The sequence below is a fragment of the Globicephala melas genome, chromosome 10, assembly GCF_963455315.2.
Source record: "Globicephala melas chromosome 10, mGloMel1.2, whole genome shotgun sequence".
Lineage (NCBI taxonomy): Eukaryota > Metazoa > Chordata > Mammalia > Artiodactyla > Delphinidae > Globicephala > Globicephala melas.
This window is the reverse complement of record NC_083323.1, coordinates 9035008-9050831: the sequence shown is the minus strand read 5'-3', so window position 1 is coordinate 9050831 and position 15824 is coordinate 9035008. Positions and strand designations below refer to the sequence as shown.

At 48.8% G+C, this 15824-nt stretch overlaps 1 protein-coding gene across 5 annotated transcripts in view; it reads left to right on the top strand.

Moving 5' to 3' along the window:
* The first annotated feature begins 44 nt into the window (after nt 1-44).
* Nucleotides 45-15824, top strand: part of TAB1 (TGF-beta activated kinase 1 (MAP3K7) binding protein 1) — a 33618-nt gene continuing 17838 nt past the window's right edge. For 3 of the 5 annotated variants that reach the window (XM_060306795.2, XM_060306794.2, XM_060306796.2), the window contains exons 1-4: nt 4139-4287; nt 13750-13886; nt 14260-14413; nt 15511-15597. In XM_060306795.2, coding sequence (XP_060162778.1) covers nt 4198-4287; nt 13750-13886; nt 14260-14413; nt 15511-15597 — 468 coding nt within the window. In that variant the 5' untranslated portion in view covers nt 4139-4197. Of the gene's footprint in view, nt 127-4138; nt 4288-10811; nt 11455-13749; nt 13887-14259; nt 14414-15510; nt 15598-15824 lie in introns of those variants that run through there. The other 2 variants (XM_030855913.2, XM_030855912.3) reach the window with 2 other exon arrangements.

The following is a 15824-nucleotide window of genomic DNA, read 5'->3' as shown; positions in this document are numbered from 1 at the left end:
AGCGCGGTCCTCCTGGCCGGCTTTGGGTCGCTCTAGCCGCCTTTCTCGCCTGCTCTGGCGGGAGGCGGGCGCGCTCGCGGGGGTCCCTCCAAGATGGCGGCACAGAGGAGGAGCCTGCTACAGAATGTGAGGAACCCACTCGCTCTTCGGGATGGGGGTTGGGAGCCCGGGGGGACCTGTCGGGTGCAAGCGCGGCTCCTTCTCCGCCTTTGGTCGCCTCCCCGTCCCTGGCAGGGTGTGGCCGCCGCCCTCCCCTTTCCCGGGCCGGCCCCCCCTCATTCCCGACCCCGGGTGCGTGCGGCCCCGCAAGGCCCGCGCGTGCGCGTTGCCGGCCGGGCCGTCGGGGGCTCGGATTCGCGGTCCAGCGGCCGCGAGCGTCAAGGGCGCGTGGAGGGTAGGAGCGTTCTGGAGCCTGCAGGGACAGTGGCGCGCGGCCGCCGAGAGAGCCGGGGTAGCGAGCCTACCCCGGGCCCTGGGCGGGTCGTGCGATAATAATCATCGTAGCAGCAGCAGCAGCCAGTTGTGTATCGCTTACTATATCCCAGGCTTTGTGCCAATAGCTTGATATTTCTAAGTTTAATTTTTCATAACAGCCCCGTGAGACAAGTACTGTAATTCTCCCTGTTTTACAGATGAGGAAACTGAGGCACAGAGAGGTGGTCATTTGCCAAAGGCCACACAGCTGGTAAGTGGCAGAGGCAGGATTAAAATCAGGGATTCTGATTCCAGAAACCCTCTTAACCTCTAGGCTATACGGAGGGAATGACTGGGTTCTGGTCCTGGCTGTAACTCACTGTGCTTCCATCAGTCTCAGTTTCCTTATCCATTAGGTAAGAGCAGGCAGTGGGAGGATTGTCGTGAGGCTCCCCCCTCCCACCTCCCCCCAGTCTGGACCCTCATGGGATTGTCACTGGTGTCTTCCAGCACCTGCATCCTTTTGACACACATATACATAGATGCACGTGCGTGTTGGCACCATGGACCGAGGGCAGGTTGCTTGTCCCCTGGGTCCTCCTCAGACATGGCAGTCTGTTGTACTTGCCTGTGGACTTGTCTGCCTCCTGTACTGGAAAGTGAACTTGAAGAGAGGGGAACACTGAATAGTGTTACCAGCACCTCCCATCGCTAGGTGCTGGGCATTCAATAAATTGTTTATAAAATAATGAGTAAAGCATTTGAGACCAGGTCCAGTGCTCAGCCCTGACTTTACAGAAATGCAGCACATCTTGGCCCTACTGCCCTAAGCGGTCTTGAAGCATTGGAACCAGCGGGTAAGGGTGGCCTTCACTGCTGTAATCTAATGAGAGGCTTTGTGTAGACTCCCTTTGAAATTGCTCCTCCAGGACGGCGATTCCCAGCTTTTCCCAGTGGGGAATGCTCTCTTCCCCTCCACACCTGTGGCTGTCCCTTTATTTTACTACTGCCTGGCAGTTTGGCCTTATCCTTTGTTTTTTTTTGTGGTACGTGGGCCTCTCACTGTTGTGGCCTCTTCCGTTGCGGAGCACAGGCTCCGGACGCGCAGGCTCAGCGGCCATGGCTCATGGGCGCAGCAGCTCCGCAGCATGTGGGATCCTCCCGGACCGGGGCACGAACTCATGTCCCCTGCATCGGCAGGCGGACTCCCAACCACTGCACCACCAGGGAAGCCCTGGCCTTATCCTTGAGTTGGTTAGGTAGGCCTGGCCCTCTGCTTTGCAGGAGGGCAGGGCCCCTATGTAAATGTCCCCAGTATAGTAAATATTCCAGAAATACTGGGTGGATTGTGGCAGATGCTGTTGCGGTTAACTGTCATAGGCTGACGTGGCTTGCTGAGGAGAGTGGCTACCAGCTTCCCTCCCTTATCGGTGTGATGGAGCCCAGGGACTCGGGTTAGACAGAGGCGAGCTTTGCTAGCTCCAGAACGTGTGCAGTCTTTTAAAGTTGGCTGGTTAGCTTTAAGCACATAGCACTGTGATGAAAGGCAAAGGGATGATAGGGATGTCCACACCAGACCCCTCCCACGCTAATGATGATCAAGACATCTCTGCTCACAGGGTATCCAAGGGTCCACACGGTGTGCTGGGCTTGGCCTGCCCTCCACTGTCCTGAGTCCGGTGAGAGTAGCTCAGACACCGTCATACAGCAGGTGGCTATGAGATCTGCTGGTCTGTAGTTACTGGGCCTGGGGGTACGAAGATAAATAAGGCAGGTGTCCACCCCCACTGCATTTGCAGTCCTGCATGGGAGAAGGAGCCTGTATCACTAATGTGATGTGTAAGGCACTCTAGTGTCAATGTGTTGAGGGGCTGCAGATGGCCTAATTTGACCAGGTCAGTGGAGGCTTGCAGGAGGGGCTGGGGATCTGCTGTCATGGTGCTGGGAGGGAGTGCCAGGGACAAGATGGCAGAGCGCTTCGTGGAATGTCATCCTGAGGAGTTTCACCTTTGCTCCCCAGGTAGTGTAGTACCTTAAAAGGTCTTTTGAAGAAAAGATGAGCTTTTGAAGTAGCTTCAAAAGAACTTGGGCCCTTCACAGCCTGATAAAACAGCTCACGGGTCCTGTATGGCCTTGGGCAAGTCACTAACATCCCTAAACCTTGATTTTTCACTTAACGTCCCTGAACCTTGGTTTCCGCACCCGAGAGGACTCCCAGGAGTGTTGTTAGTTTTGAATGAACATGTTACACTCCTGGCCTGGTGTGGTTACCTCCAGCCATGAAGCTCCACCTTCAGTCCTGATGTGGATGAAGGCCTACGGTTCATTCCCTTAAACGTCACTGAGTAGTCAGTATGTGGCAGGCACTGTGTAGGTGCAGGGGACCCTGCCCTCGTGAAGCTTATGTTCTAGTGAGTGAGATAGGAAACAGAAGTACAGATTATATATGATATAATAATATCCAGGATATAACATGGGGTGCTGCGAGGAAGAATAGGCCGGATTCACAGACAGCGGGGCGAAGGGCCTGTTTTAGACAGAGTGGTCGGGGAAGACAGTTGAACGTTTGATGAGATGAGGTGGGCGATGTGGGAGGGAGTATTCCTGTGTGAGGGAACAGGGGTGCAAGGCTCACCTATTAGGGGAGCGTCAGGCTGGAGTGGAGTACGTTGGGGGAGTAGGAGAAGCCGAGGTCCGGGGGAGCCTTGTGGATCCTGATGTGAGCTTTGGATTCTGTGCTAAGTGTGATGTGAAACTCTAGGGTGGGTTTGAGTAGGGGCGTGAAGTGGTCTGATTCGTGGCTGGAGAAAGAGCCTTCTGTCGAGAGGCAGGTGTTTGAGCGGTGAGAGTGGAAGCTTGGGACCTGCTGCGTGGTGCTCCCCGTTGCCCAGGTGTGAGACGACAGAGGCTCGGTCAGAGTGATGGAAGAGGGGTGGTGAGAAGGACCCAGTTCTGGCTGTGTTTGGGGGGAAGAGCCGATACGGTTTGCTGACGGATCAAGTGTGAGGCGTGTGACAGAGGAAGAAAAGTCGAGAAGGACTACAGGGTTTCGGTTGGAACAACAGTGGTGCCGTTTACTGAGGTGGGGAGCCCTGGAGGAGGCGTGCCCTGGGGGCAGGGAGAATCAAGAGTTTAATTTTGCCTAAACTACTATTTACTTAATTATTTAAAAAGTCAACTTGAAATCAAATTTTTCCTGAGCAATTATATCTATGAAATCACAGGTCCTAGCCATATATTTTTCTTCTAATGTATGTTAAAATAAACACATAGCCTTAAAATAAAAACATCCTTTAGACCATCACCTACAACTGTCTCATATGCCGTCAGAATGTGGTCCAGCTGCTCCAGCACACGGTAAGCTCCACAATTATTAGTAGCCCCTTTAAAATGTATTAGTGCTATATTTGTGATGAAAACATAGAGAACCTTTGATGGAAACCCTAGTGAAAGAGGTGGGGGCCAGGAGTGGGGTCGGTCCCAGAGAAGCAAGGAAGGAAAAGGGGGTCATTCTGAAAGATAGAGATGGCAGGAGGCATCAGGGTGTTTTAGCCTTTTTGGAGAGAAAGAACTGCTGCCCCCACCCAGAGTCATCTTGCTGAGGGCATGATTCTCCCTTTCTGAGCTTCCTTTTTGCTTCTAAGGAATCCGGGTGCTTCCGCCACAAAAACACTCGGCCTTTTCATACTATAATTTGATATTCAGGCTGTGGCCCGAACTTGGAATCATGCTTTTGTCTATTTCTGCTGCCCAGGAGTTTGAGATGAGTCTCTGGGGACTTTTATGGACTACTTTTTTTTTAAATTAATTAATTTATTTTATATTTGGCTGTGTTGGGTCTTCGTTGCTGTGCTCAGGCTTTCTCTAGTTGCGGTGAGTGGGGGTTACTCTTCGTCGCGGTGCGCGGGCTTCTCATTGCGGTGCCTTGTTTTGTTGCGGAGCACGGGCTCTAGGTGTGTGGGCTTCAGTAGTTGTGGCTCGCGGGCTGTAGAGCACAGGCTCAGTAGTTGTGGCGCATGGGCTTAGTTGCTCCGCGGCATGTGGGATCTTCCCAGGCCGGGGCTCGAACCTTTGTCCCCTGCATTGGTGCAACCACTGCGCCACCAGGGAAGCCCTTATGGACTATTTTTATGTGACATGGTCACGTGTACATGAGGTGCTAATGCTGAAATATATGTGTGCAAGGTGTGACCCCCTTAATGGGTTAAATACAATTGAATAACTAGAGAAATTTATACCAAAATAGGAATTTTGGAATCTCCCTCAGAAAATCAAGTTAAAATTAGGCTTTTCGAAACAGATTCTTTCTTGTGAGAAATGAGCTTGTAACCCATCAAAGAGTTAAGTGAGCCATACTCACTGTTGTATGTGTTTATGAGGCTCTAAGCCTGAGGCTCCCCTTTCTCAGCTTCTCACGACTCATGTTCAGGCGCTAAGCACCGCTTGCTGCTGGTGCTGTGGGCCTGGCATTTGCGGGCGTGGGAGAAAGTGTGCATCAGTGCATGCAGGGGTGGAGGGGTGGGTGGTTTGTGTGAGTAGAAAATACATGACCTTTCCGAAAACTGTTCAGAATCGTGGAGGAAGGAAGCAAGAGTGTTGGCAGTCTGGTGGGTTTTAATAGAATCAGCAATGAATGCTTGGTATGGATAATCCCTGATGGCGGTGGACAGAAGGGGGAGAATACAATTGAAGCTTAGCCGGCCACAGCAGGGTGAGAATGATTTGAGGGCCACTGCTGAAATCAGGGAGGACCAGATACTCTCCCACTCCCACACGGGTAGCACCTCCTGGAATTCTCTGGCAGCTTGTTACTGAATGTTTGAGCTGCTGTGGGGACTGCACTCTATGCAGGGCCGTCGCTGAAGGAGCACTCATGAGTATCTGAGAAATTGCCCGTATGTCATTGGGTCTAAGACACTATGGATTATAAGGGCACATCATTATTTTATATACTACTAAGAAAGAAAGTGCCCTGCTAATTAACTTGTAACACACTAACTTCAGCGATATTAAAAATGTTGAAAATACATGTCTTTGAATCGGTGAAATAAAGTAGCCAATTAACAATACCAGACTATAACCTGAGAGTTGCCACAAGTTGCCAAATAGTTAATAGTCAGTGAGTAGGTACCCAGAATGCACGGTGAGGCCACGGGATGCATTTCTCAGGGAAGGGGCCCCATGGCCTTGGGCAGTATTTTCCCAGAACCTGGAACACATTCAGTGAGGTGGTCAGGTGTATGCCGATGTAAAACGCATCCTTACATGTGGAGGTTATTTGCTCTTTAGTTCTCTTTGAAACTTTCTGATGATATCAGGAGATAAACTTGGTTTGGTCCTAGTACGTATGTAACACCTTTCTGATTCTTGCTAATCTCCCTTTATTTCAACAGAGAGAACAGGCTTCAGCTCAGAGTGCAGCAGCCCATGACTTAAGCTAGAATTTAATAACCTTGTTTTGTTTTCCTTTTTTATTACCATCAAGATTTGGCAGGTAATAATGGTTTTCCACTTATAATACTGAAGAGTTTATATTCAAAATGAAGTCATTTTAATAAAAGAAAAAATGGCAGATTAAAGAAAAAACATGAAATGGATAATTTGTTGAAGATGGTGAGTGGATGGTTGAGGTTTGGGAAACACGGGCCTCTGGCACCACTGGGATTTGAGCCGGGCTTTTGTGGGTGGATAGGACTTGGAAAGACAGAAAGGGGGAGGCTCTGCCTTACCGTAGATACTATTTAATATGCTCTTTGGGTAATTTTTTTCTAATTTCTTCTTTCTTTATTTAAATAGCAAGGCAAGTTGGCTAGAAACTCATTGTTTAAAGAATGTCAATGTGAAATAGGAGAACTTCACTCAGCAAGGTTCATATATAAATAGTTGGTTTGTTTTAAAGTATGTGCTTGTTTCTGTGACTGTACCTCTAGGGTCAGTAGCCTCTTTATTTGAGGTTCCAAAAATATATATGGCTTTTCAAGTATCATAAACCTTTGGCGGAGGTGTTACTTCCCTTCTGTGTTTGGTGCAGACACCTCCTGTCAGAAGCGGGTTAGCTTCCCACGCTTTTTCTTCTGGTCACAGTTTTTTAGAAGTCATTTGGAACACCCTGTAGCAGGCCTTATCTGTACAAGATAGACAGCTGAGTGAGATTGTTAATCTGTCAAAGGGTGAGATTCAAAACTATGTCAACAGGCTGGATGGCTGAGATGAAAGCATTAAGATATAATCCAACCGATATAAATTTAAGTTTAAAAAACTCCTCTATAGGGCTTCCCGGGTGGCGCAGTGGTTGAGAGTCCGCCTGCCGATGCAGGGGACACGGGTTCGTGCCCGGGTCTGGGAAGATCCCACGTGCCGCGGCGTGGCTGGGCCCTTGAGCCATGGCCGCTGAGCCTGCGAGTCCGGAGCCAGTGCTCCGCAACGGGAGAGGCCACAACAGTGAGAGGCCCGTGTACCACAAAAAAAAAAAAAAAAAAAACTCCTCTATAGGAGTGTGGTTTTGGGGAACTGACTCAAGAGAACTTCAGAGGAAAAAGGCTTTGTTGTTTTAGTTGACAGTAAGTAGAGGCCAGATGCCCATCTTTTCTTTAAGTATATGAAGGCTGTTGATTTTGTATCCTGCCATCTTACTGATTTATTTTATTTGAGTTAGTTTTATTATTTATTCTTTAGGGTTTCCAAATACCATCACATCAACTGCAAATAGAGATGACTGTACGTCTTTTCCAAGTCGTATGCTCTCCTCCTTTTCTCTTGTCTAATTGCATGTGCTAACACCTCCAGTTCATTATTAAGTAATGGAGATTATAGGTATCCTTGCTTTGTTCCTGATCCTAATGTGAATGCCTTTTGTGTTTACCCACTAAGTAAGATGCTGGTATTAGGACTGACTGAAGTATATATATAATGGTACATTAAGAAAATATCCATCAATGACTGTTTCCTTAAGTGTTTTTATCAGAAATGGACAAACACTGCCCTTAAGCCCTGGAGTACTTACCCACTGACCTAAACACTGATTGCCAACTACTAAAACAATGCATTTCCAAAATATTACTAGCTCAACATTATGAAAATCCAATTTCAGAAAAAGCACTTAACACTGTAGAAGTATCCAGACACTAAGCATAAATACTTTCTGAAGAATAAGGTGCTTGTTAAGTAGGTTGACCACTGTCAGACACACAGTCTTTCTGGTTTGGGGAGCTTGCTGCACTCATGTCAGCTGGGCATGGCTGCAGCAGCCAGCGTGGCATCACCCGCTCCTGAGAGCAGCTTCGTGAGCTCCCATCGTGAAGTGCTTTTACATGAATTGTTCCTCTGCCACGACACACTGACGTGGCAAGTTCCTCAGTCATCCATTTGAGTTTGTATCCTTCCTTGTGAAAGACTAATGTACTAGTCTTTTTCATAGTGTATTTCTCAATGCCGAGTGGGCCCATAAGTTGCTTGGGTAATATTTTTTTTTTCTGGAAAGTATGAATTTATTGGAAAGATTTAAGTCCCTGGAAGCCTGTCTCTGTCCCTTGTGGGAGTTAGATAATGGCAGAGGAAGCACTGTGATTGCAGCATCGATGACAGGTTTTGCATCGTGGGTGACACATTCATATTGTTCATCTCATATTAGAGGACGAGTTCAATCCATCTTAATCTCAGTTTTAATCACAGACAGAATTCTAGAAAGTATAAATGTCTTCTCCTCCCATGCTTTAAAACAGCTGGGACATTTTGGGGTGCCGAATACTGGCTTCTTGGCCCATCTTTTCAGGACAGGGGACACTCCTAGTTGGGGAGATGCTTTTGTGCCTCTGCCTTATCTTATGCTTAATTTCTTCCCAGTTGGAGGCAGGAGGCAGACCCTAGAAAAAGGAGTTTTTTGGGAAATTTACTTGCGAGGTTGCCTGAGACCTTTGTGAGGTCCTTGGTGATGGAGGTATATTAATCAGATCTAAGACATAGGGGATGATTGGCAATATCTGTTCCTTGAAGTATAATTCCTTGGTAATGAACTCCTTTCTGTGGCCTAAAAGGCCTTACACTGTCCTTACTTGGGCACACACGTGCGTGCATGTGTGTGAACGCAGGAGCAAGCCACTTTCCCCGCTGCTCACTACAGAGGCCATGCCAGCCTCACACTTCCTTAAACGTAAGTCATTCTATTTTCTACCTCAGGGTCTTTGCATCTGCTTGGAAGGCTCTTTCCCCACTTTCTGAAATGGCCACTGCTCCATAATCGTTCAGGTCTGTCTCAGAGGTCACCTCCCCAGAGCGGCTTCTTCTGACCACCTCATCTGAAAGAGCCCTCCCCACCACTGTCTGTCTCCCTACCCTGATGTATTTTCTCCATAGCACATTTCCTTGTCTAAAAGTGCCTTGTTTATTTATCGTATTACATGTTTGAAGTCTCTCTCCCTAGAAAGGAAGTTTCAAGCCAGGACCCTCGGTTGTTTTCTCCACTGTGTCCACAGCACCTGGAGTAATGCCAGCCTGTTGTAAATGTTCAGTAAACATTTGTTGAATGAATATATGTATTAATCAAATATACTCTCATTGCATAATGTCATATGTGGATTCCAAAGACTGAAGTTCACACTTATGTTAAGAGAGACATTTTTGTTGCTTTAAAGTGAGACAGGTCAGGATTAAAACTAGAAACAATTTTGTGTTACCGTGAAGCAGTTATTGTTTTGTTTTGTTTTATTTCCCTGTAGCTTGACCTGAAAGAGTTAAATGCTCAGCATCATCGGGAGCTGAGCAGAATTTCAGCTCTTGTTGCCGTTCCTTTTCCGTTAGTAGATTTTAGTCATATGTTCTGTTGTCAAAGACTGCTCGTAGGCATTGGTAGCTTTTTAGCCCTTGTGGTGAAGTTGTGTGAATTTTTAAAGTCCCATAAAGAAGACACAAGGACTTTTAAAGACATACCGTTTGATGAATTGCAAGATTCGATATAGTGAAGATGTCACATCTCCTCAGATTGATCTATAGATTTGAAACAATTCCAATCAAAATCCCAGCAGGATTTTCTTGTAAATACAAGCTGATTCTAAAATTTATATGGAAAGGTAAAGGAACTAGAATAGCCAAAACAGTTTTGAAAAAGAATAAAGTTAGAGGCATCACACCAACTGATGTTATAATGTAGATTTTAAATACAGATTAATAAAGCTATAATCATCAAGAGCTTTGACTTGGTGGAAGGATAGACACATAGATCAAAAAAGGTAATTAAATGGAGAAAGGATAGCCTTTTTTTCTTTTTTTTAAAGTAACCAGAAGTATTTAAAATACTCTTTTTTTTTTAATTTATTTTTGGCTGTGTTGGGTCTCTGTTGCGGCACACAGGCTTTCTCTAGTTGCGGCGACTGGGGGGGCTGCTCTTCATTGCGGTGCACGGGCTTACTGTGGTGGCTTCTCTTGTTGCGGAGCACAGGCTGTAGGTGCACGGCCTTCAGTAGTTGTGGCGCATGGACTCTAGAGCACAGGCTCAGTAGTTGTGGCACACGGGCCTAGGTGCTCTGCGGCACGTGGGATCTTCCCGGACCAGGGCTCGAACCTGTGTACCCTGCATTGGCAGGCGGATTCTTAACCACAGTGCCACCAGGGAAGTCCAGATAAAGGATGGTCTTTTCAACAAATAGTATTGGAAAAATTGGACATCCATTTGCCAAAAAAAAAAATTTACCTAAATCTCCTGCCTTATATAGAAATGAACTCAAAATGGATCACAGGTCTAAATGTAAAACTATAACACTTTTATTTTTTATTTATTTATTTTAAAATTTATTTATTTGGCTGTGCCGGGTCTTAGTTGTGGCATGAGGGATCCTTTAGTTAAGGCATGCAGGCTCTTAGTTGCAGCGTGCATGTGGGATCTAATTTCCTGACCAGGGATCGATCCTGGGCCCCCTGCATTGAGAGCGTGGAGTCTTAACCACTGGACCACCAGGGAAGTCCCTATAACACTTTTAGAAGAAAACAGAAGATATCTTGACCTGGGACTGGGCAAAGAGTTCTTATAGATGACATCAAAAGCATGAACCATGAAAGAAAAAAAATGATTAAATGGATTTCATCAGGGTCCACAACTATTGAGCTCCCACGCCTCAGTGAGAGAGCCCGCGTGCTGCAAACGACAGAGCCCACGTGCTCTGGAGCCTGTGTGCCACAACTAGAGAGAAGCCTGAGCATTGCAGCGCAGAGACAGCTCACAGTAACGAAAGATCCCACATGCCTTAAAGATCCTGTGTGCTGCAACTAAGACCCGACACAGCCAAAAAAATAAGGAAAATAAATAAATATTTTTTAAAAAAGGATTTCATCACAAGTAAAAACTTTTGCTTTACAAAAGACACTCACTGGTAAGTGAATGAAATAGCAGGTAGACACTGGGAAAAATATTTGCAAATCACATATGCAAGAAAAGACTTTTATCCAAAATATATGAAGGACTCGCAAAATTCAGTAGTTAAGAAAACAAACAACACAATTAAAACATAGGTATGAGACTTTGTAAAGAGACACTTCACCAAAGAAGATATGTGAATGGCAAATAGGCACATGAAAAGATGCTCAACATCATTATTAGCCATTAGGGAAATGCAAATTAAAGCTGTGATGAGATATCATTATACACTTCTTAGAATGTCTTAAAAAAAAAATACCATGTGATGAGAATGCGGAGCAGCAAGAACGGTCGTGCGTTACCTGTGGGAGGCAAGTGGCGCGCCGCCTTGCAAAGCAGTTCGGCAGCTTCGTATGAAGTTAAACAGCAGTCTCACTCCTAGGTGTTTACCCTAGAGATATGAAAAGTTATGTTCACACAGAAACCTGCCCATGAGTGTTTATGACAGCTCTCTTCAGAATTGCCCAAAACTGGAAACAGCCCAGATGCCCTTAAGGGGATGAATGGATAAACTATACTATGTCCATGTGACGGAATACTGCTCTACAATAAAAAGGGACCAACTGTTGATGCTCGCACCAGCTTGGATGAATCTCAAAGGCGTAATGCTGAGTGAGAGAAGCCAGTCTCAAAAGGTTATGTACTTAAAAGACATAGAGTACAGTGGTGGTTGCCAGGGGCTGGAGGGAAGGGAGAATGGGGAGTTTTTGTTTACTGGGTATAGAGTTTCAGTTTTACAAGATGAAAAGAGTTATGGGGATGGATGGTGGTGATGGCTGCACAGCATTGTGAATATATTTAATACCAGGAAAATGTACACTTAAAGATGGCTTGAAAAATGGTTAAGATGGTAAAGTTTATGTTATACGTGTTAACCACAATAAAAAGAGGAAGAAAAAGGTTATGCATTGCATAATTTGATTTATGGCATTCTTGAAAAGACTGTAGAGTGATGGGGCACAGGTCACTGGTTGCCAGGAGTTAGGGGAGGGTGTGGCTTCAAAGGGGCAGCATGAGGGGGTGTTTGGGGAAGATGGGCTGTTCTGTATCTTTATTGTGGCGGTAGTTACACAAATCTCTACGAGTGTTAAAACTCATAGTCATAGGCCTGGGGCTTCTCTGGTGGCGCCGTGGTTGAGAGTCCGCCTGCCAATGCAGGGGACACAGGTCCGTGTCCCGGTCCGGGAAGATCCCACATGCCGTGGAGCGGCTGGGCCCGTGAGCCATGGCCGCTGAGCCTGCGCATCTGGAGCCTGTGCTTCGCAACGGAAGAGGCCACAGCAGTGAGAGGCCCGCGTACCGCAAAAAAAAAAAAAAAAAAAAAAAAAAAAAAAAAAAAAACCTCATAGACCTGCCTACCAGAAAGGCAATTTTACTATATGCTAATTTAAAAATAAAAACAAACTCCCACACCCCGCTGAAGTTGCTCCAGGGTGCAAAGCACAAAACTAAAGCGCTGGAATAAATGCAGCATAAAAGCAATTGAAATGAAAAAATAAAAATAAAAAAGCTATGAAGTCACTCCCTGTCAGTATGTAAATAAACAAAAGATGAAATTTGCCACAAAAGCTAACCACAGGCTTTTTACATATCTGATTGCAAAAGCCTGTTGAAGTAGTTTTCACATCCTTTTTTGAAGTCTGTTACTGCTAACTTGTAAGAAGTTGTGCACAGTATTCGTGCTTTTTAAATTTTCAATAAAGCTTTCAATCCAAATTTTACTCTCCTTGCAGTTGAACTTTGATTTTCCCAGTTTTAGTTTGCTCTAGTTCAGCTTGGTGGGCACGGGAATGCCTTTGTGAACCAGTCAGGGCTCTCAAGTGGGGGCTGGGTGTAGGGGAGGCTTTCAGTGAGTTAGTGGATCACACCTGCGCCTTGTGTCAGGGTCGATTCTGGGGCTTAGAAAGTGCAGGTGCTCAGAGTGCCCCCCCGCAAGGAGATTTAGGAGATTCAGAGTCTGTGTTTGGGCTGCCTCCTAGACAGCTCTGTGTATATGTGCGTGTGTTTGTGTTTAAAGCTCTGTCGTGGTTATACTGAACAGCCTGCTTTGAGATCCATGGGGTAGAATGGGAGTCAGACACAGGCAAGAGTGGGGGGCCAAGTGTAGTAGGGATACACAAGAGGGCTGGCAGCCAAGCCTGGGGAGGGGCGTCCTGAAGGAAGTCTTCCTGGAGGCGGTGACTCCCGAGCCAGAGTCCCGAAGGACATGGAGAATTATTAGACAAGGACAAGGAGGGTGTTCCACGCAGAGGGAAAGAGCGGGATGTGGACAGGGTACTGCAAGCATTTGGTACTAGTGGAGAAGCATATGGCAGGGGGGCAGATGGGAGAGGACACCAGGGTGGAGTGGGGACCAGGGCGTGGAGACCCCAGTGCCAGGAAGAGTGACTGAGGCTGAGCTTCTAAGTCAGTTTCTCTAGGTGTGGATCTGTGTTGCTTGAATCAGTCCCCTGGGGGGAGCTGTCTACACTGCATATATCCTGAGCCCCGCCAGGATCAGACATTCTGTGGGCAGGGCCTGGAAATCTGCAGTTTTAACCAGTGCCCAAGGGATTGGAGTCAGAGCCATTGCAGTGCAAGGTGGGGACCACCAAAGAGTTTTTATACGAGGAGTTTGCTTCACTTGTGTGTGTGTGTTTCACTCATGCTCCACAGCGTAGCGCACTCCTGGAGATCCCTGCTGAGCCTTGCATGTGGGAACTCTAGTCTTTTTCAGGTTTCCCGGGGAAGTTTGTGGATTAGCCATAAACCATGCAAACCCTTCTGCAAGTGTTTGTTCATACACGCATCATTGTTTTCCAGGAGGAAGTGGAACCCTCTGGGTGGGGCTCCGGGCCTGCTAGGTTTTTGTTGGGGAAGAAAAAGCAGATGAGGTGGGGTCTGCCCTGGGTGAGAAGGTAACACGCTTGGTTTCCTGGTGTCCTTCCCAGGAGCAGCAACCAAGCTGGACGGATGACCTGCCGCTCTGCCACCTCTCTGGAGTTGGCTCAGCCTCCAACCGCAGCTACTCTGCTGATGGCAAGGGCACTGAGAGCCACCCACCAGAGGACAACTGGCTCAAGTTCAGGTGAGGGTGCTGGCAGCGCTCTCCTGGGCACCAGAAGTAGGTTTGCAAGCAAGAGAAAGCAGTTTTGCAGGTGTTTTCCGTGGGGCTTCCTAGTGCGATATGGCCCACGAGAGGTGGTGTCTGCTGCTGTCCCTTCCACATCTAGACCTCAGACCAGCTGAAGGCCTGCTACAGGGGGCAGGGGTATCCTAGAAAGCCACGGCCGGAGTGCAATGATAGTCAAAGTGGGGGACCCACGTGGGCACCTGAAGCCACAGCTGCTGTGTCTTTTGTCTCCCCAATACCTTTCCTTTCTCCCCCTCACTCTGGAGCTGGCATCACTCTTCTGTGAGCCCCTGGTCTCAGGCCACCTCCTGCCCTCTCCCTCTGTCAGGAGTGAGAACAACTGCTTCCTGTACGGGGTCTTCAACGGCTACGATGGCAACCGGGTAACCAACTTCGTGGCCCAGCGGCTGTCTGCGGAGCTCCTGCTGGGCCAGCTCAGCGCTGAGCACACTGAGGCCGACGTGCGGCGGGTCCTGCTGCAGGTACGGGGGCTCGGGCTGGCTGGCCGTGGCTGAGTTCCCTGGGCCTCGGCCCTGCGACAGCAGAGCGTGCGGTTAGCCCGGGGCTGGTCTGAAGACCCCACTGGCTCCTTGTCTCTGCAGAAGAACCAGCTCTGGGAGCCTCTCCCAGCGGCAGGGGCAACCCGCTTCCCAGGTGCAGGGCCGGGCAGCCAGCAGCAGTCCTTCCCCACGCCTGGCAGGGTCGGCTCTGGACGAGGTGCTCCTGGGGAAGGGGATTCTGGACGTCACCTTGGACGTGGGGCATGGTGGCGGCTGCTGAGCCCTGGTAGAGACAAGGTCGTTGAGGGCGGCCCTCTCCCCCCGCGTGGCTCAGGCACTCAGTCACTGGGCGCTCCCCAGGCCTCCCCGCTCCCGCTGGGCTTGTGCTGGTTTTGCCACTTCTGCGTTTGTGCTTGCTGCTGTTCTGGAGTTTGTCCTCCTGGCATCGCCTTTTGGAAGCAAGTCCAGGGGCACTTAGTCTTAGATGAGAAGTGTGGATTCCTCTTCCTCGAAAACAGCGTTCCCAGCCATTTTCCTGCCTTGGCACCTGCGGGCCCGCGCGCCGGCCATGGCCTTAGGGCCCAGTGCCAGTGAGTCTCAGCTGGCGCCCTTGGGAAAGGCGGCAGCGTGAGCTGTGTTGAGGGGCCTTCAGGATGTGGCAGTGACACTAGCTGTCACTGACCTAGACTTAGTCTGAGCCGGGCGCTGGGTGCTCAGGGCGGACACCCTCAGTCACTGTCAGAACAGCACTTCCTCTGAGGAGGCTCCGCTGCCTGGCCGGCAGGTGCCAAGCTGGCCGTCACCCTCAGGCAGCCTGACTCTGAGCCTGTGCTCCCCACCTCTCTGCCGCGTCCCGCCTCTCTGGTCACTCTGCACTGCCACCTGGAAGGCACCAGCCCCACGGGGCCGTCTTCATCAGACCTTGCTCTGCGGGAGCAGCAGTGCCTGGTGGTGCGCTGTGCGAAGCCCCATCACGTGGTAACCTGCAGTTGATGCAACTTGTTGCCGTTAATAGCATTTCAGCCTCAGATGACAGTGGTGTTTGACTTGGCCTTTGCCGCCTTGTCCTCTGCCTCCAGGCCTTCGATGTGGTGGAGAGGAGCTTCCTAGAGTCCATCGATGACGCGTTGGCAGAGAAGGCGAGCCTCCAGTCCCAGCTGCCTGAGGTAACGTCCCCAGCCTGTGCCCCACGAGCAGCAGATCAAGGTCCAGCTTTGCTAGGAGCAAGGACTCATCTGCCATGTCCCTCCCAGGCCATTGATACAACTGGGCCAGAGCGGCAGGCGTTAGGGGACAGTTTCTGATGGGATGCAACGGGTCTGCCCTCCTAGGGCCCTCCTTGGCTGGCTACGAGCAGCCATACTCTGCGACTCCACTTGGGGTGGGCATAGGG